This window comes from Neophocaena asiaeorientalis, unplaced genomic scaffold (genome assembly GCF_003031525.2).
Source record: "Neophocaena asiaeorientalis asiaeorientalis breed wild unplaced genomic scaffold, Neophocaena_asiaeorientalis_V1.1 scaffold148, whole genome shotgun sequence".
Taxonomy (NCBI): Eukaryota; Metazoa; Chordata; class Mammalia; order Artiodactyla; family Phocoenidae; genus Neophocaena; species Neophocaena asiaeorientalis.
Window position 1 is genome coordinate 2002825 of NW_020174050.1, and position 21169 is coordinate 2023993.

General features: G+C 41.0%; 1 protein-coding gene and 1 pseudogene across 3 annotated transcripts; one reads left to right on the forward strand and one right to left on the reverse strand.

Moving 5' to 3' along the window:
- Nucleotides 1-6865: 6865 nt before the first annotated feature.
- Nucleotides 6866-19421, reverse strand: COX18 (cytochrome c oxidase assembly factor COX18). Of its 3 annotated transcripts, XR_003004399.1 has the most exons (7): nucleotides 19001-19421; nucleotides 18303-18403; nucleotides 16144-16307; nucleotides 15637-15761; nucleotides 13935-14042; nucleotides 8695-9307; nucleotides 6866-6945 (listed from the first exon to the last, which is right to left on the reverse strand). XR_003004399.1 is itself a non-coding variant. In XM_024754145.1 (6 exons), exons 1-6 carry the CDS (start codon nucleotides 19418-19420, stop codon nucleotides 9134-9136), a joined length of 1089 nt encoding a protein of 362 aa, XP_024609913.1. In that variant the 5' UTR covers nucleotide 19421; the 3' UTR covers nucleotides 7649-9133. The 3 variants fall into 3 exon arrangements, 2 of the variants coding, with proteins under 2 accessions (XP_024609913.1, XP_024609912.1); XM_024754145.1 differs by lacking the exon at nucleotides 6866-6945 and having other exon boundaries at nucleotides 7649-9307; nucleotides 15637-15758; XM_024754144.1 differs by lacking the exon at nucleotides 6866-6945 and having other exon boundaries at nucleotides 7649-9307.
- Nucleotides 9328-13289, forward strand: LOC112405610 (heterogeneous nuclear ribonucleoprotein A1-like; annotated as a pseudogene).
- Nucleotides 19422-21169: the final 1748 nt, after the last annotated feature.

Consider the following 21169-nt stretch of genomic DNA (forward strand, 5'->3'; position numbering starts at 1 on the left):
CAGGAAGATGGTAGGGAGAAAATACACCCTGCCCAAGGCACCAACATTAACGTCCAAGACACAAATTGGAGGGATTACTCTAAATAGTGTCAGAAAGTGACCCTGCTCTCCCCACCACCATCTAAAAGAAACAGGGGGCTACAGATAGGAACAAAAAGGGAGGAGATGATGGGAGATGGAGTGACTCCTTAGATCTAGATAGTGCAGTGACAACATGGAAGACAGAGGAGTACATTCATCTCCACAGATCTTGATTTAGAAGTGGTAGTGCTTAGACATGAGAAACAAGGTCAAAAAATGTGCCTAAATTAAGGATCTTGAGATGGGAAGATTATCCTGGATTATCAGAGCAGCCCAATATAATTACAAGAGTCCTTATAAGAGGGAGGCAGGAGAGTCGTAGTGAAAGAAAGAGATAAGAGAGAGAGACCGGGTGTGTGTGAAACTAGAGTCTCTCCTAAAGCCTCCAGAAGGAACGCAGCCCTGTGGATCCATTTCAGACATCTGACCTCCAGAGTTGTAAGATAATAAATGTGGGGTTTTCTTTTGTTTGTTTTTGTGTGTGTGGGGGGGTTGTTTTAAGTCACTAAGTTTGTGGTAATTCACTACAGCAGCAACAGGAAAATAACACGTGGCTTGAACTTCAAAATTTGGAATTGTGGCTAACTGCTCCATCTCTTAAGGTGGTGGAGTCTATGAGATCTCTCAATCCCAGCTTCTTTTTGCAAGATGGTGTAATTTTGCCTCCCCTCTTATCATAAGCTTTCTCTGCTACCCTTGTCTTCTTTGCAACATCCTAGTCTTATCACGCATGGGAGTTTGGGCTGGTGGATGGCTGGTCTAGCATTCGTTGTGCATGAATCTGTTCCCCAACTGAGAGATTTAATCGGTCCAGCTTGAGCTACCTGAACAACGCTGACCCAATCATCTATGGCCTGCAATGGGAATGACTTGTCACCTGGTAAAAAAAACTTACTCCGGAAGGGTGGAAAGGAAATTACAAACATAGCAAACATAACAGGTGAAACAACTGAGTGGCAAAGCTGTCTGATGGGACACCTGTTTAGCTATCGAAGTCACCCAGTGTGATGGCAGGACTGAAGATAGAGAGGAAGCCAGTAAATAAGAGGGGTGACCAGGCAAGCAGTAGATGTCGGAAAAAAAAGAGGGTAGGCAGTGGTAGATCCAGTTGGCATTTATATCAAGAGAAAGTTATTTTTACGTAAGAGTAAGGGAATAGTAATCTATGAGTAAAAATTGGAGGTCCCTTACTTTCTACCATCCTGAGTTACAAGGGGAGTGAGGAAAGAAAGATGAAAAGGCTGTGGAAGTTCTGGGGAGTTCTGTTTATCATGAAGATAAGAGGAGCAGAGTGGAGAGGTTTGGGAGACTAGGGATACAGTGGGAAGCTTAGTTAAGAGAAGGGAAACCTAGATCAGAATGAGGAGAGCTCCAGAGTTAACAGATGACAGAAAGAACCAGTGATCAGGCATAATGGACTTAGGCAACCACATGTTTTCTCAAATAATTAGCTCTAGCTGTGCCCTTCTGCAGGGGTTGGTGTCCACTCAAGAGAAACATACTAAAGCCTGGTGGGGTTATTTCTGAATGTGTTCTAGCTCATAAGAGCAGGACAGCACTGAAATCTGGTTCCAGGGACCAATCCCTTTGGGGCAGCCACTTTAATTTTCTTTTACTACCGTTAGAAAGATTCTTAAAATGTTTTTAAAAATATCACTTCTTCACAGAATATCTTGATGACATCATGTCTTTCCAAAGCCTTTTTGAAGGCATATGTGTGTGTGTGTGTGTGTGTGTGTGTGTATAAATATGTGTGTGTGTGTATATATATATTTTTTCCTCTTTCACCATAGCAGCTAGTTTGGGAATAGTGGGTTATAAAAGTAACAAATAAGTCAATCTGGCTATATACCAAATTGTTAGGTTCTTTTTGGCAGATAATGATACTCTTTCAAGAGTTTGATAGGGGTGAATATTAGTAATTCCCCCATCCCACTCTCCAATTTCACTAGCAAGTTAAAATGAAAGCAAGTCTCAGACTAAACTCTATCACATATACATTAAACAAAAATATTTGATTAGCAAGTAGACACAAAAAGTTCAGCTCTGTGCTCTGAGCTCAAAGAAATCCCAGACCCTGTCCTTTAGGTGATCTCATCACATCTGGCATGAAGACTTACTACAGGCAGGGTTCTGTTATCCTTGGAAGGAATCAGAACTGCTCACACAGATTAAGCCTTAGGACCATCACTGAGGTTGCAGGTACAGACCTCATCAGATTCTTATCCCCTATTCATAGGCATGTCTCTAAACGATCTCAACCAATCCAAATGCCTTCATACAACTAATGTGACCAATGAGAATCCATTTCAGATTGCCATTGTGGTGATTAAAAAGCCACTAATTTCATCAAATAAAACCCTGTGATACTGTAATATAATAAGAAATATGTATTTGGTCTTCATTCATGATTCCTCCTGGCACACAGCTCCTAGTACACTTATAATTTCCTAGGTGAAAAGAGCAATAGAAGGATCTTTTGTTATGCTATTTGGTCTTTTGTGCACCTCAAACAGCTCCTAAAGGAGCTGTGAGTTTTGTTATTCATAACAAGGCCCTTTCAAACACAGCTGAGTTTATAGTAATGAGGTAATTTTTGGAAAGCCCCTCCTGGATAACCAAAAGACGGAGGCTGAATGCCAGAGGAAACAACCACAAGATCAGAGGGTTGAAATAGAAACTTTCAGCCCCATCCCTTGACCTCTCAGGTGGGGAAAGGGGCTGGAGACCGAATCCCATCACCAATGACCAATGATGTAATCACTCGTGCCTACGTAATGAAGCCTGCAGAGTATAGGAGCTCTTTGTGCCCAGCCCTATACATTGACCCAGGCAATCCTTCCATTTAGCTGTTCCTGAGTTGCATCCTTTATAATAAATGGATAATAGTTAAGTGCCTTCCTAAGTTTTGTGAACTGTTCTAGCAAATTATCAAACCCAAGGAAAGCGTTATGGGAACCCCAGATTTGCAACCAAGTCGGGCAGAGGTTGTAGGTAATACTTCAGATTGGTGTCTGAAGTGGGGGGCGGGGACGGAGGGCAGTCTTGTGGGACTGTGCAATCTGTACTGACTCTGTAAGCAGATAAGGTAGGGGGTGAACCAGGCATGGCTTCCTTGATGTGAGAGAAGCCATTTTGGCCCTAAGCCATTTTGTGATCTAAGCTTGCCTAGAATGCTTGCCCTTGAATAGGTCTCTATAATCAATGATCATAAGGGAATGCAGGAACAAAGGAAATGCAGTCAAGAAACAACAGTTCAGAGATGAGAGTCCTAGTTCCTCCTCAAGGGATATACATAACAATCTGATACATTATCTTTGAGTTCTGAAAGCACTAAGGCACCCATCCAGGTGGAGGATGGTAACTACACACTGAGACCTCAGATAGGTCAGAACCTAAGGAATGATGATGTTAACCTTTTCTGACCCTTGGGAGCTTGGACTCTGTCGACCTTTGCCCCAATTCTGTGCTGAATTCTCCTCTGCTCTAGCCCCTTCCTGAATGTGCACATATCCTTAGCTTAAAACTTCCCCAATTTTGCAGTTCGGGGAGACATTCCTTTTGGAAAATCCCCCGTGTCCTCCTTACTTGCTGCAAGTTATAAATCCTTTCTTCTCCTGATCTTTGGCTTGTTTGTGTCTCTTGGCTGGACACCCACCAAGAGGCAAACCCAGTTTTCAGGTGAAAACTCCAGGTAGTATCAGAACTGAACTAAATTGTAGGACACTCAGTTGGTGCCTGCAAAGAACTGGAGAACTGCTTGGTATGGAGAACACACACACACATTTGGTGGCCAGAAGGGTTCTGTGGGTAGTGTATAGAGGAAACAGAATTTTCCATTAGTTGTGAGTTTTTCTTTCAAATCCATTCTGCTGTGATGAGATATTCCACTTTAAATTTTCTACTTTTTTCTGACCATCGCTTTCCTGCAAGTTGGGAATATCATGATGTCTGGTAATGTCAACATACATCGTGTTCTTTCAGCACAGCGACAGTGTCACTGCATAATAAACACAATGTTTTGCCATCTAATTCAATAACAAAATAATCCATACTCTACTGTGCTTTAAAAGTATGACATATAAAATCCACTTTTCTTATTTTGACTGGATATGAACTGGTAATAAAAAACAAAATGTCGCAGTAGGGCAGTACACATGAAATGCTGTGGAGTTATAACTGCATCACTAAGATCTGTGTGCTGAGCAGAGTATGAAGCACTGTGACATAAAGTCTGTCACAACCACTCAGCTCTGCAGTTGAAGCATGAAAGCCACAGGCAATACATAAACAAACATGGCTGTGCACCAGTAAAACACTGAAATGTGAACTTCACATAATTTTTATGTGTCACAAAATATTATCTTTTCATTCTTTTTCAATCATTTAAGAATGTAGAAACTATTCTTGGCTTTCAGGCTGTACAAAAAAGGGCAGTGAGCTAGATCTGTGGCCCATGGGTCCTCAATTTAAGGATGCCTGATTTAAACCACCATATGACTATAAAACTGTGCGGCACAGGCTGAAATACATCAATTCTCATTATTCACGGTAGTTTTGTTCTAAAAAGCCACCCATCACTCCTAGAGGAAATTCAGAGTTAGGCTCCTTAAAGCCTTTGGTCACAACAACCAATTTCATCAACCAATCAAGACACAATCATGTCCTATGTGTGTTTCTGTTTAAAGACACCTTACCTAATATATATTGTTGATTCATTAACACTGAACTCATGGCCAGTAGCACTGTAACTCACACTGGAAAAAGGCTTACCTAACACATATTTTCTCTGTGAGGACATCACAGTCTTCTTGTACTTAGTGCTCGGGGGCCATCTTAAACAGAGAAATCATCACCAAAAAGTGTAAAAATGAGAAAAACATGGCACTAAATAGACCACAAGAAGGACACGTTTACAGTATGAGAGCTGAAACAAAACGCAGTGTCACTTGATTTGACTGCTGCTGGGAATGTGTGCACTGGTCTCGAATTTTTGGCTGCTCTGAGCGTGCAGCCACACGTCTGCTAGTAACAGCAAAAATATCACAAGCGGGCTTCCCTGGTGGCACAGTGGTTGGGAGTCCGCCTGCCGATGCAGGGGACACGGGATCGTGCCCCGGTCCGGGAAGATCCCACATGCTGCGGAGCGGCTGGGCCCGTGAGCCATGGCCGCTGAGCCTGCGCGTCCGGAGCCTGTGCTCCGCAACGGGAGAGGCCACAACGGTGAGAGGCCCGCGTACCGCAAAAAAAAAAAAAAAAAAAAAATATCACGAGCATTTTACAAATAAATTTTAGTGAGTAGGTGAATTCACAAATATGAAACTGTGAATGAGGATCGACTGTATTTTAAAGTAAAGTAATACATTGTGATGTAGATAGGCGAGAGTTAAAGGAAGAAAATATTTCATTTTAAAATCTCTACTTGGTTGTGACTGTAATTTTAAATGGGAATTTCTGGTTTTCACTTGCATCCCAAAATGGAACATCTGTATTTGAAAACTCATATAAGCACAACTGAAGCTTCTATAAGGAAACCACAAAAGGAGAGTTTCCTACCTATAGCAACACATGGGACACATTATGAATAACATGGAATAAGAAGCTGTTAATTCTCTGATACAGAATTCATATTTTTAATACTCCTTACCCTCAGAAGCATCCATCACTCAGAGAAAAGCCAGGAAGTTTGAGGTTATAATTAGAAGAAATTCCTCAAATTATCAATTGTACTACCGTTGGAACATGCAGAAATGCAGCTGCAATGAAAGGGATATAGTTAGGTATATTTCATATTCCAGTTTTAAGTTTTCCCGGAGAGCTACAGTTTAGCCAGAAGACAAAAACCAAAGCTAAATTAAATACAATGCTGCCTTCTCAACTAAGGAAAAACAAATATAACTGCCATATCAGGGACACAAAGGAAGAGGAGCATGACCGTAAAATTTTCTCAAAATAGAAAAGATAGAAATGGGGCATTTTCCCCAGAGGCTTCTTTTTCAAGAAATTCTTGGCCCTCTGGAGTCTAGCAGGGACTTTCAAGGATAGAAATTTCTTTTTTGTTGCCTTAGACAGAAAAACTCATTAACAGTGGCTGCTTTTATTTAAAAAATTAATTATTTATTTATATTTATCTTTGGCTGCACTGGATCTTCGTTGCTGCGCACGGGCTTTCGCTAGCTGCGTTGAGCGGGGGCTACTGTTCGTTGCGGTGCGCAGGCTTCTCATTGCGGTGGCTTCTCTTGTTGTGGAGCACGGGCTCTAGGCATGCGGGCTTCAGTAGTTGTGGCTCGCGGGGCCTAAATTGTGGCGCACAGGCTTAGTTGCTCCGCAGCATGTGGGATCTTCCCGGACCAGGGCTCGAACCCGTGTCCCCTGCACTGGCAGGCAGATTCTTAACCACTGCGCCACCAGGGAAGCCGGGCTCCTTTTTTAAAGCATTTGTTTTGATTTTAAGGTCTTTCCATCAAGGTTTTTGTTCTCAAACACCCAGAAGTCCTCATTTTACAGAAGAAAATCAGCAGTGTAGGCCTAGGCAATTAAAGGTAAGACTATCTTGCAAAACTTACGTAAAAACTGGGCAGTCAAGAAGGTAGTCAGTGAGAATACAAGGGAACAGGGTTCTCTTGTTACATATTCCTTTGGGACAGTTGTGTCGGATCTCTCTCATGTTCAAGTTACAGCAAAGCAAAAGTTACTGCTCTAAGAACTAGGCAAGGCTTCTGTGTAAAAGTGCTTTCTTGGTTTAATCTCTTCTGCTGCCATTCCTCAGCTGGTATTTTTTTTCTTTTTTTTGTGGTAACTGCCAGGCCTTGTGGTTCCTATGGACAGGAATCAACCAGGATCAAAGTGCTTTTATGTACAACCCTGTCAATAGAAAAATTCATTAACAGTTTAAGAAAAAAATGCAAAAGTTTCAAGCCAATTTGAGGATTATAATCTGAGAGGTAGACTTTCAGAAAGCTCTGGGGACTGTTCAGCCAATTAGGGGTCAAAGCACAGTTATGTACGTTTTTGAGACAAACGGTTTATGTCATACGATGTATTATTAACAGTTTACACAATCCAGACCTACAGGTACAAAGCAAACAGTGGGTCATGAGTCATCATGGTCCCTTACAAGAAGGAAGGTTAACTCCTAAGAGTCAGTGTCCCTTAACGAGATTAAGGAATGTCATCTCCTAAAGAGCTCTGGTTAATACAGATGCACAATACCTGCTAAAGGGGAGGGAGGAGGCCCAAAGGGACAAAGAAAAAATTTATGTTTAAACTTTTCTCATCTTGCCGTAAAACATGAATTTTATTTCATCAGTTCTTAAACTGAGATTGTGGAAGGTCTTAGGTGAAACAGATATGAAGGCTAGGCTTTCTGAGTATACCTGTGGAGAACTGTGGGGAGGACCCTCTTTTCTAGGACCTCAGGGGCAATCCCTAAATCTCTCTCTTAAAAGAAAAATTTGAAAGAGATATAGCTTATAATATCAAATACATTCAATAGCATCTTCCTCCTGGTGCATAAGCAGCATAAAGATTTTGTTAACAGCATCCACAGAAAACAAATATACCAGTAAACATCATTATATATTTTACCTGACAATGAGAGTTCCAAAACAGCAATGCAATGTTAACAAGAGCAATACAATTACCAAATAAAGTTCAAAGTTTTCTAATAGTCCTTTTTACTTTGAAACTGTATTCCACAAATGACTACAGTCAAGTTAATATGTTCAAGAGTCACAGAATCATTCCCTCTCTGTGGCTATGTTAGTCCTTATCTAATGAAGTCTGGTTCAGCTGTTTGATGGGATTCTAGCTGCTGACAGTTTGAAGCTCTTTATGGTTATGGCTTTGGGGCTAGGAAGACAGAAAGGTCTACTGTACTTTGAGATGACAGGAAAGACTCAAACAGCTCTGTCTCCAGAATTCTGCACAACAAGCTTATTTCACAATTATGTGATCTACCTACATTCTCTAGTGACTGAATACACAATGTTCATATGCATGCTCTCTGGCTGAATGAGATGATTCTTCACCTACTATTTAATTTCTAGTAATAGTGTAACTAATGTATCTTCATGTATTCAGTCATTATTTTTAAAACTTGCTAAATACTGTCCTGATCTTTTGAGCTTTTAAAATTTACTTTGATCCTTTTTTCCAAGCTATGAAATTATGAATTTTGTAATATATAAGATCCTCAGACCAATTTAATGTTATGCATTATCATACCAAGGTGTACAGGTCTAAAGGAGTCTCCCAATTAGCATAACCTTGACCCTAGTACCAGTTTTTCACTTTTTTAAAGGATTATCAGAGATATTGGGTTCCTTCATATTCTATATGATTAGTTTAAGATTTTCTACTTTGGGCTCTAGCAGTACTTAGTTCTATGCTCTGTATTCCAGACTCCTTAAATTACAGAGAAAGGAAATGTACAATTTTTGTATTCCTTCAGAGCAAGGTTGAGAAGCAACACTACCTACCCTATTAGGTACTTTCTTACATGCGTGGACTACTCCACTGCATGTATCTCAAGTCCTTTTCATTTCAAAATCACACATTAACTCATCATCAATGTATGTTCCATTAGAATAATACTTATTAGCCAGGAATTACCAGAAGGGGGGGTCAATAAAGGCCTCCATGTTGTGAGTTCCAGGACTTTTCTGAAGAGAAAACCATGGCTTTATTAAATGATCAACCGGGTCTATGATCCTCCACACCCCCAAAATTTTAAAAATCACTTCACTGGATTCTTTTATTTTATAAAACTTCTCTAGTCCTGTTCTCCGAAGTTCTAGCACCTCTCGCAAGTTGTAATTTTATAAACAGGGCCTGACACTTTGATCCCACTTTTATATAACTGAACATACTACATTTTTAGCACTTAAAAGATTTTAAGTACTGTCAAATATATCTGGATTATATCTTAATCCACAGTACTTCACAGAGCTCATGATTTTAAAAAGCAAATTAGACCATATCTGAATTTCTAAATCTTCTAAATACATTAACAGTGAAACTTGTAATTGTTTCAAAATTACTAGAAAGTATGTCATTTCCTTGAAATGAACTTGGCGTAAAAGGCAGCAAAGAGGTCTTTATAAGGAGTGTCTGAATCTGACTTGGTCAACGGTATTCGACAAAGTTGGCGAAATCTAGGAGAACGCAGCAGCAAGTTCTGTGAAAGGCCCATGAGGCTGGAGCATAACCAGTAGAGAACAATCGACTGTAAAGAGAAGAAAGGACATGAAAGTTAGCATCTCTCCATTTTCCAAGGACACCAAGGTCTAGAAATAGGTAGGCAATAAAAAAAAAATTACAATCTCTGTAAATGTTTAAGTACACCAGGACTGACCAAGACTTTCAGTAGCTATTAGATATGTGTGACAGATCAGATAGGTAGGTAAGAAAGTTGAAAGGAAGACTCAAAAGCAAAAAGAAACAAAAAGGAGAGGTATTCATGACAGAAAGTGGATGACAGAGAACAGCTCCCAAGCAGAGGTCCAAGAGAGATCTCACCTCCATCTCTGGCAGTTAAGCATACTTTTTCCCCACCAAGAGTCTTGATAGGCTGCTACATTGAAGGTATGCTACTGGGGGCACAGCCATTTATCATGGCAAACTTAGCCCCCCTAGACCTATATACAGTCACCTATCTTCCAAATGTTTCCCACCAACCAGTTTCTAAGTGTAGTCAGGACTGCATTATCTTTGCCTTTTCCTGAGACAAAGAGTCTCAGCATTATCTTCAACTTTCTTTTTTACTACCATTCAGATTGACTATTTAGGTCAAAGACTAAGTTCTGCGGCCTCTCAAAACATTCCCATACATACCTACATACATCTTTCCCAAACCTTTCTTTGGCATCAGAAGGTAATCAGTCCCCAGAGGCAAGACCATGTGGTGGTTGAATCCAGGTCCTGGAGTCAAACTGCCTGAGTTTGAAATCTATTTATCTAACTTTGGGTACATTATTTTTCTTGTTTCAGTTTTCTCTTCTATAAAACGGGGACAGAACTGTACCAACCTCTAAGACATGCTGTGAGGTAAGCACAGTGTGTCGCCCATATTAAGCACTTGCATTTGTTCCAGAGCAATTTTTTTTTTTTTTTTTTGCGGTACACGGGCCTCTCACTGTTGTGGCCTCTCCCGTTGTGGAGCACAGGCTCCAGACGCGCAGGCTCAGCGGCCATGGCTCATGGACCCAGCCGCTCCGCGGCATGTGGGATCTTCCCGGACCAGGGCACAAACCCGTGTCCCCTGCATCGGCAGGCGGACTCTCAACCACTGCGCCACCAGGGAAGCCCCAGAGCAAGTTTTTAAGGGCAGTAAGCAATACATCCTTAAAGGCAGGTTAGCACAGTAGTTAAAAGAGCCAAACTGCCTGGATGTGTGTTAGACTCTGTCACTTAAAAGATGAGTAACCTTGATGAGTTACTTAACCTCTCTGTGCCTCAGTTTCCTCAGCAGTAAAGGAGAGATTATAATAGCTCCTACTTCAGTGCACTGTTGGGAGAAATATGTATACTAATATATGTCAATGATTTTAAAAAGGGCCTGGTACAATGTTAATGTTGAATAAATATTAACTACCATCATCATCAAACTTATCCACGAAGCGAACAGTATCCTGAGCCTCAACTACGTCAGACTAAAAACTGCCTACTAAGTATCATTCTTCCTTCTTAGTAAGAAAAATACTAATTGTCAGCTGGGTATACTGCCATTTAAAAAAAAGAAAAAGAAGACTATGCTTCCCAACCTCTGCTGCAGTTAGGTACAGCCACATATTTAAGATGGAAGCTCAGTGTTTGGTGGGGCACCTGGCCAGGGTCCTGAAAGGGGCTGACCGTGCTTGAGGAACCTTTTTACTATTCTCGCAAGGTAACGAGCTCCAGTGGCATCGTGACTGTCCTGCGGCCTTCAAGACCATTACAGGCTGCGGAAGATGCAGCACTGAGAGAGAAGCAGGCTGCCTTTCTCAAGTCTTCACAGGGACGCTCCATCAGCTCTACACTGAATTACCTAATTCAGAATTTCCCGTATTTGAGAGAATGGATTTTTGGGTACTTAAGACACTGTTTTTCAGGGCTTCCCTAGTGGCGCAGTGGTTAAGAATCTACCTGCCAGTGCAGGGCACCTGGGTTCGAGCCCTGGTCCAGGAAGATCCCACATGCCGGGAAGCAACTAAGCCCGCGAGCCACAACTACTGAGCCCGCACGCCTACAGCCCATGCTCTGCAACAGGAGAAGCCACCGCAGTCATGAGAAGTCTGCGCATTGCAACGAAGAGTAGCCCCCACTCTCTGCAACTAGAGAAAGCCTGCCCACAGCAACAAAGACCCAACACAGACAAAAATAAATAAGTAAAAAAAAAAAAAAAAAGCTTAAAAAAAAACAGACACTGTTTTTCAGATCTGTTACTCACTTTGAATCCAACCTCTCACTACAACTCTACTGCTCCTATTTCACTTGATCTGGGTGTTTCCTCAGTTATAACAGGTATTATTTCTCCTTAGAAATGTAGTGAGTTTGTATTGTTCTGTTTTTACAGAGTATTTTATAATATTATTATTATTACATGAAAAGTACTATAATAGACACTTGTCATTTCATTAATTCTCACAGACATTACGGTGTCTATTTTAGAAACAAGGAAACTTATTTTACACAGGATTAATGATGGTATTATGTCTAAGTGACAGCTTAAAAACATTTAACATTTAATTGAGCCCATGGACACCGCCAAGTAAGCGTCGTTGAAGTCTCCCCCATCTACTGCCATCATGTGTTTAAGTCGGAGTCTCCCAAAGAGCCCGAACATCTGCAGAAGCTCTTCATTGGAGGTTTGAACTTTGAGCTTTGAAACAACCGATTAGAGCCTGGGGAGCCATTTTCAGCAAAGGGGAACGCTCACAGATTGTGTGGTAACGAGGGATCCAAACATCAAGCGCTCCAGAGGCTTCGGGTTTGTCATGTATGCCACTGTGGAGGAGGTGGATGCGGCCATGAAGGCAAGGCCACACAAGGTGGATGGGAGAGTTGGGGAACCAAAGAGGGCCATCTCAAGAGAAGAGTCTCAAAGACCTGGTGCCCACTTAACTGTGAAAAAGATTTTTGTTGGTGGCATTAAAGAAGACACTGAAGAACATCACCTAAGAGATTATTCTGAACAGTATGGGAAAACTGAAGTGATTGAAACCATGACTAACCAAGGCAGCGGCAACGAGACTTTGCTTTTCGTAACCTTTGGTGACCATGACCCCACAGACAAGACTGTCATTCAGAAACACCACACTGTGAATGGTCACAACTGTGAAGTAAGGAAAGCCCTATCTCAGCAAGAGATGGCTAGTGCTTCATCCAGCCAAAGAGGTCAAAGTGGTTCTGGAAACTTAGGTGGTGGTCGTGGCGGGTGGGAATGACAACTTTGGTGGTGGAGGAAACTTCAGTGGTTGAGATGTCTTTGGTGGCAGCCACGGTGGTGGTGGCTATGGTGGCAGTGGGGATGGCTATAATAGATTTGGTAATGACGGAAGCAATTTCAGAGGTGGCGGAAGCTACAATGATTTTGGCATTTACAACAGTCAATCTTCAAATTCTGGACTGATGAAAGGAGGAAACTTTGGAAGCAAAAGTTCTCGCCTCTATGGTGGTGGAGGCCAATACTTCGTCAAACGATAAAACCAAGGTGGCTATGGTGGTTCCAGCAGCAGCAGGAGCTATGGCAGTGGCAGAAGGTTTTAATTACTGCCAGGAAACAAAGCTTAGCAGGAGAGGAGAGCCAGAGAAGTGACAGGGAAGCTACAGGGTACAAGAGATTTGTGAACTCAGCCAAGCACAGTGGTAGCAGGGCCTAGATGCTGCAAAGAAGACATGTTTTAGACAATATTCATGTGTATGGGCAAAAAAACTCGAGGACTGTATTTGTGACTAAGTGTATAACAGGTTATTTCAGTTTCTGTTCTGTGGAAAGTGTAAAGCATTCCAACAAATGTTTTCACTGTGACTTTTTTTTTTTTGCACCCATGCTATTGATTGCTAAATGTAATAGTCTGATCATGATGCAGAATAAATGTCTTAAAAAAAACCATTTACTTCACATTTTTTACGATGAAAACATACTATTTCAGATCCCTAAGACAAGTCCTAAAAAGTACTTTTATATAAATGACATAACTCTAACTACCAGCAACAAATGACTACTACTTTATGGTCTATGTGTTGGCTCAGAGCTAAGACAGCTCTATACCTGACATAGCTTTACCCATCTTAGCACTAAAGTATCCATGGAAGCAAAAGGCTAAGAATATGAAATAACTGCAAATATAACATTTCTTTTTCTATTTCTATAAAAGTTTAATTACATATAAATAGGGACAAGTATATGTATCTCATAAAACTGTTATGAGATTAAACAATATTACATATGAACCCATACAAACCTAGCACAAAGTTTTGTTTCTTTTTTCAGTGCTAAAATTCCTTGGACCAGTCTATGAAGACAGAAGGAATTCAATATAGCAGTTAATCAAACAGAGCAAATACTATGTTCATAGTACTGCATCAGGTACTTTGCAAGATTAAAAAAAAAAAAGAGGAAAAGGAGTTTGGTTTAATAGGAGGGTTAAGACACATTCACGTAAAGGAAGATTAACCAATCCCCCAAGAAATATTCAGATGTCACTTGGTGATAGAGACAGTAGATTCGTTACTACAGAAACCCAGAAACCAGCAAGGGATTGAGTAGTCAGAGGAAGCTCAATAGAAGAGGCAGAATCCCAGCCAGTCTAAGCTAGAAACAGAAGATTTATATTTAGCACATGCTTCACGCAATACTGGTGCTTACTCACTGAAGGTACTGTCGCTGCAACTGGAATCATCAACACTGATACTGCACGAACCAAGTACGTAATATATGTCTGGAAACGAGACATTCCAACTTTTTGCAGAGCAAAAATCTGAAGGGGTAGAATATATAACATATGCTGATTATTGAAATGCACATTAAATGAGACAAGCTTTAAAATACAAACTGATTTTTGACTGGCCTCTACCTATATTTTATGAAAAGCAATAAAAATTTAAAATACAACTGATAAATTTATGTAAAATTCTTAAATGGAACTTTAAATAACAGCAATAAAGAGATTCATCTATACTAAACAGTATCACAGCATAATTTTTACAAGTCAATGTTTTTTAAAGATTGTCTGTAAAACTGAAGTCCCTTCAAGATAGGTATTATGTATGAATCACTGTCCTTGTTTTTTAGCACCTAAACACAGGACCTGGCATAAAGAAGGAACTTAACAGGTATCTCAAAGGTTTGTGATCTGGCTACGTGGAGTACAGAAAAGAACCAAGGCTAGGAAAGGCAGTTATGGTTTATGAATTACTTATTTAAGAGGCAGCATAACTTAATGATTACGAGCACAGATTCTACACTCAAACTACCTAGATTCACAAGGCAGCCCTGCATTCAGTGGTTATGTGACCTTGCACAAGTTACTCAACCTTTCTGTGCCTTACCTTCTGCACCTTAAAATGGGGATAATAGTAGCACTGACATCACAGGATTATTTTAAGAATTAAATGAGTTAATTCATGTACATTGCTTACAGTAGTGCCTGGCACATGGTGAATGTTAAGTAAGAACAGGCTTTTATTAAACTTATGCATGCTGGGTCTTTAGATGGAATAAAAGAAAGACTAGAGGACTGACATTATTCACTGTGACCCTGTGTTATCGATTCTTTCTTTCTAAGAAATATTCACTAATTACCAACCACGTTAACAGCACTGTGGTAGATGCTCTTAGGCTAACACACTTAGACTACACATAGAGTCTTTCCTCAGGAAAACTTCACGCAAGACCTCAGAGTATCATCCTCACTTTTCTCGTCTTAAAAAATAAGGGGTGTATTAGATTTCCCAAACAGAGAGCTGTGGATATGAGGTCTGTAAAATCTCAACTGAGTTAGGTCTTTTCTAAGGTTTCTTCTAGCTCAAAGAGTCTATGTTCTACTCAGAGGCTGAGAACAGTTCTTTATGGAATAGGGGTCATATTTTATATGTATGTTTCTCCACTCCATCTTATAAAGAAGTTCTATGGCTTTTCTAAGGTTGTGTAACTTAAAAATGGCAGTCAGGTACTGACCACCTACAAACTGACATATTAAACATATACACAAAACATCAATATATTGAGGGAAGAAAACCAGATTCATTAGGCATTTTAATTGTTGTCTTTACCAAAAAGCAAATCACAAAATTGTATGTATTAGAATCATATAATTTTAAAGCTAAAAGACATTTTGGAAATGTTCAAATTCAGCTCTCTTATTTTAATTATGAGCATTCTGACCCCCAGAGATGTTAAGGAACTGGCCTAAGACAATTTATCAACAGCTGATCAGCGACCAAAACTAAGGAGTCTCAATTTTAGCTCAGAGCTATCACCACCAACTCAAATACGTTTACATTTGAGGTCAGAACAGCAACAAAAACCCCAATGATTTAAATGGCAAGCGAATCTCATTTAAAACCACTGACCTCCACTATTAATAAGTTGATGACACCAATGGAGACAGGCAGAATCCAAGTGGAATCCAGGGCAGTGAGGTCAGGAAACCACAGGACCCCACCAGTAGCTAACTGCTCCTGAACAGAAAAACCTGCTGAAACATTTTTATAAGTAAAACAGAAGAATTTCTAAAATAGCAGAGGGAAGTAATTGCAATAAGGTGTTCCTCACACTAAAGATTTGCACTTTTTATTCAGGTTATTTTCACTCCACAACATAAGCTGGTTCTTCCTGTACTGAGAAAGAGGCAAGAAGCTTTCTGTAGTAAATAGATGGAGAGACAATAAAGATATGTAGCAGTAATCTTTTCAGACTTAAATTTAAAAAATTAAAAAAATTAGACTTTCTTTCAAGTCTATTTAGATTACTTTCTGGTTAGAAATGCCTTTAAATGAAAGTAAAAAACAAGCCCTTTAGTTTATAACCTTTCTTAATTAATGTTTACACTGGGGGAAACAGACTTCAATGATAACTACCTTCTGAATGTGTTGCCCCTGTGCTGAAATTCCGGAGAGCAACAGACACGAATATCCACATTGGAAGCTGAATCCAGACCAACACAGTGGCTTTGAAAGGGTGGCAGTTATCCCGAACATACAGCTCTGAAACAAGCCTCCGCATAGTCTTTAGATAAGTGAGCCTAGTTTGAGGGAAGAGGGAAGAAGGGAAAGGAGAAAATGTCATTTGACTACTAGCAGTGTTTCATCCCCACAGCACAAACACACCCGTGCTGTGGTTACTGGCTAAAGGATTTATGCAGGATTTTTGGTTGTTGTAAGCTATACCACAGGGCTGCCTAAACAAAAGACAAATAAAGCCTTTTACTCGAAGTTCTTTAACAATGTACGCAAATTACATTAACAATTTGATAAATCTGACACTGTCAGACTACAGTCTTTGATTCTGGTGATCTCTGGCAAACTAGGCTTTGAGGGAAATTTCACTACTAACATGGTATGACCACAATTTAAATCACAAATACTAGAGGTGAAAGCCCATTTTACTCACATCTCTCCACTCCAGCCAAGCTCAATCACTTGATCCCCGAACATACCTTGCAATGTGGTTCTGTACTGTGTATGCTCTTGGCCCGTCAAAATGGTTTTCACTCTTCAATCAACTCTTTCATAAAGGCTTTCTTACTCTGTTTCTCTATTAACCATATTAGTTATTTCTGTTAAGTCCCACTTTCTGTACTATGGTATTGGGTCTTCATCTTTAAATCTCTCACAGCATGTTTTGTACAAGGTTGGTTTTCAATAGGTTTGCTGAATTTAATCTAATTATAATGTACTGAATTAAGACAGTATACGGAGACATTGCAGGCTCTTTGTAATTCAGCCTCTGCCTGCTTTTCCAACTTTATTTCCTGTTACTCTTCTTTAGACACCTGTATATTCTGGCCCCTTGAATGACTGGGGTCATCCAACAAATCAGACTTCCACATCAGCATGCCTTTGGAAGTTATTATATCATCTGTGTGGACTGCCCAGTTTCCTGGCTGTTCACCTGACAACTTCGCTGTCACGCTTCAAAACCCAGCTCCATTGAAAATGCAGGAAACCTCAGATATGTCTTCCTAGAAAGCCACTCATCTGTCTAAGGATGTGTCTGGACAATCATCCTGCCAGTGTACATAAGCAAGGTGCCACAGTCTTGTCTAGGCTGCATTTATAACCCAGGTGAGCAGCTACTGATTTGTTCTTCTGGCCTAGAGCTGTAGTCCTCAGACTTCCCTGATCAGTAAAACTTCAAAACTATAGGTTTACCAACTTCCTATTTTTTAACTCTATATAAAGAGGGACACAATTTCATACCGAAGATAGTTGGCAAATTTACACCTATATAGATAAAAATATATGGAAAGCTATATATATTTTACATATTCATACTAAAAAAACCTTATTTTTCTCATTGCTGTGAACTGGTGAACACTTTGTCACAGTCAAGTAAGGATCAGAATTTGGGAAACTGACTAAGCAGAACTAGCTTAGGCCGATAGAAGGAGGTGGACTTAGAAGTTCATAGTGCATGACTGTAGGCATAGAACTGTGCCATGGTCGAGCACCCTTGGGCAAGGGCTTTCTAAGAGCCCAGGCAGACAACTACATAGGGTAACCAGAGCAGAATGACAACACCTTGTCTATCCAGTTGCTTTTACCATGTCATTCATACTTTCTACCTCCCCATTCCTTTGGGCTACTACCTGCTGTATGTTATCAAAAGGTCAAGTTTGTAAATAACCTGTATCATTTGTTGACAAAAATCCCAACAACTGTCACAGTATCTTCATCCTGTGAAGCCTTTCCTGACTTTCCGTGATGACCCAACTCCTTGTACATAATCTTTTGTACAGTACTTAGTTCAGTCATTATTTGATTACATGTCTGTCTTTTTCAGTAGCCTGAAGTCCCTTAAGGACAAGGAACTCTCTCTTCTTGTTTCCCTATTTTTTTTGCTTCCGGTCCAGTATATAAAACTACCATGCCACATAAACTTATTAAAATATTAAAGAGAAAAAAGAACTACTTTGCTGCTAAAGCTACAGAATACCAAAATCTATAATAAAAATCACTTATACATTATATATATGTATATATATTTTCATGGTGTTATATGCACAGAATTAGCTTACCTGGCAGCTCTTTTGGACCACCCCAACTGATTTGCACGAACTGCAACGTCTTGGTTAAGGTGCCTTGCAATGCTTTTTATTTCTGGCTGCAAATTTTCCACCTAGCTAAAGAAAAAGTAGGCTTTGTTATGAGAACATAAAAGATCTTTATTCATAACCATTCATAATTTCACTCTCTATTCCCTCAGCTCATTTAAAAATGTGGTTTACTGGTCATGTCAAGAAACCCTAAGTCTGCGTATAGGATGTTAATTTAACATTTCCTCAGTTGCAACCAAATTCAAACTCCAGCTTGTACATCAGTATGATCTTGGACAAATTATTTAACCTCTAAAGTCCTGTTCTCTCATATATAAAATGTATATCAGCACCTACTTCACAGGGTTATTATAAGGATTATATAAGAACTACACTCTGCACTTTAATGTTTCAATTCCTGGATTTCCCAGTAATGTCAACTGAGGAAACAGAAGTCTATTAAGAATCTTTAATATACCCTGTGACAGTCACAGAGCCACCAAAACTTGCATTTACTTCTGCCCTGTGTTAATTCCTTTTTGTAAAGTAGCTCACTGCCTTACTGGTACTGATGACTAACACTAAGCACTCCGGGGGTACCTGGGGACCTTAAGCCCCGGGTAGACGTCGACCAGTCCTCACCACGGAAGCGCGTCCACGCGCGGCTCGGCGCCCCTCACCTTGGCCAGGATGTAGTGCTGGTAGGCGGCCAGGGGCAGCGTGACTGCGCCGCGCAGGGCCACGGTGGTGAGAAGAATGCTGCCCCACCAGGGCAGGCCCGAGGCGGTGTGCGCAAACAGCAGTACGTCCTCGGCGCCCTGCACCGGCGCCGACGTAGCCAGGGCTTCATACCAGCCACCCGCGCCGCTCGGGCCAACTGCAGAGACTGATGCCACCGCCCACAATGGCAGAGCGGAGGGCTTGGCGCCGCCGGTGGGGGCCGGTACGACCGGTGGGCCCAAGCCCCGGAGCTGCAGGGCAGACCGCGGCTGCAGCCACCTAACGCTCAGCCGGCACAGCATCTCTGCACACGACTGTATCCAACACGCGGACGACACGGGAGAGCTGCGCGTACCGCTCACCGAGGCCGCTACGCGCATGCGCCGGCGACCCCGGGCGTAAAGATGGCGGGAGTCCGCCGGCAGCTATAATTGACTTTCCCAGTCACACTAGTGACGTATTGCGTCGCACTAGAGATGACGCAAGACGTAGGGAAGTCCCGCCTTTCCCACGCGGCACTAATCAAGCCTACTGCGCACACACGAAACTTCCGCGGTGCTGCGGTGGAGCTCCTCAGAGGCTCGACCGGAATTGCAGAGTCGGAGGCGGGGCTTGCTGCCCGGGGCGGGGCTTGCTGCCCTGGGCCGGGAGAGGTGTTTTCTGGGAAGAGCTCACCTTGTAAAGTTGGTGTTCGGGCTGTGCCTTTCCGTTCTTTTTCACTTAAACTAATCGGGTCACGGTTTAAGTTTTACCTTATGTGATCAGGAGGTAGTCCCCCACGTCTTTTTGTGCGCCCCAATTGCTTCCGCTAGAGATTGAGATAGATTATACTACCCAGGAGTCAACATGTTGCTGAAATGCCAGTTTGGAGACAGGCGTGTGTTTCTGGATTGTTTTAATCAACAACCTTTATGCACTAGGCATAGTTTAGTCTGTGGTATGTTTAATTGGCTCATCTGTCATAATAGACATTTTCAGACCCAACTTAAGTGTTTTCTTTCATCATAAAGAGCAGCAAAACACCTTAAGGGTAAAGTACCATCTCCTAAGTTAAGGGGAATTATCACTGGCAGCGCGGCGAATTGTTTACTGGGGCTTAACATATATCCTATATAAGCTTTCAAGTGCCTGAACAGCAACATTAGGTGTCTTCTGGTTAAAAGGAATAGGCTAAATGTATATGGACTAATTTTGGGTTTTTTGCTCCTGGCAAAAGCAAACACGGGAATAACATGAAGGAGTTTCCTAAAAGAAGGGTCACCCCCTACACCTAGAGGCCAAATTGTGTTGTGAGGAATAAAACGTTGATTAAAACGAAGGCTCCAACCAATGCTGGGGTAATGTCAAACTGAAGCTACTGTTCTTGCTTCATTATGCACCTACCCAAGGGTACCAGATATACCCTTTCCTCTGGATTCTGGAAGTCATCTCCTTCAAATTGGCTGATAAATCCATGCATGAATTTTTGAATGTTAACACACACATCCCAATATATGTTATACATAGAATTTCCTTTTTAAAGGTAAAAACCTATCAATCTATCTCCCTATCCGTTTGTCAAGTTAAAACAAGCAACCTGTTGCTACTGACTACTGATTTAAAGTGGAAAGGAATTTTAGAGGGAAATATCTTGGCCCAAAGATTGAGTAAAGAAGCAACTTCTATGCTGCTGCATTCCTCTCCTCCCAGAGAACTGATGACATTAGGAGTTGGTCCTTCCACAGTGGCACATAAGCTTAGGGAATCTGATCTTTTGATATCCAGGAGAAAAGGAGATTAAAGGATAAAGATCCTAAAGTGAAAAATTCATATTTATGCATTCACTGTTCATATAATTTAAATCAAAAGTTTGTCAAGCTATTCCTCAAACTCCTAAGGCTTCCTTTTGTTAAGCTGTATCAGGAGTCGGGACTGGGACCTCTTCAACCAGTGTAGGTCCACCCTTTCTGCTACATTTTGGGGTCACAAATTACATTCTCATTTACAAATGTTCCATTGTTTTAAGCTTGAATATTGTGATGTAAATAAAATTTATGAATATTTAACTTGATAACTTCATATACATAAACATACATTTTAAAATTTGGATAATGGGGATGATCAGAACTGGCTGTCTACTTGGTAGAGAA

Bases quoted from the DNA above. Each gene is read 5' to 3' on its own strand.
- COX18 (XM_024754144.1), bottom strand. From the start codon at position 19,420: ATGCGCGTAGCGGCCTCGGTGAGCGGTACGCGCAGCTCTCCCGTGTCG. The intron at 18,404-19,000 runs GTGAGGGGCGCC...TTCTTTAGCTAG, and splicing joins AGCACTACATCCTGGCCAAG to GTGGAAAATTTGCAGCCAGA. The intron at 15,762-16,143 runs GTAGTTATCATT...AAAATGTTTCAG, and splicing joins AGGGGCAACACATTCAGAAG to CAGGTTTTTCTGTTCAGGAG.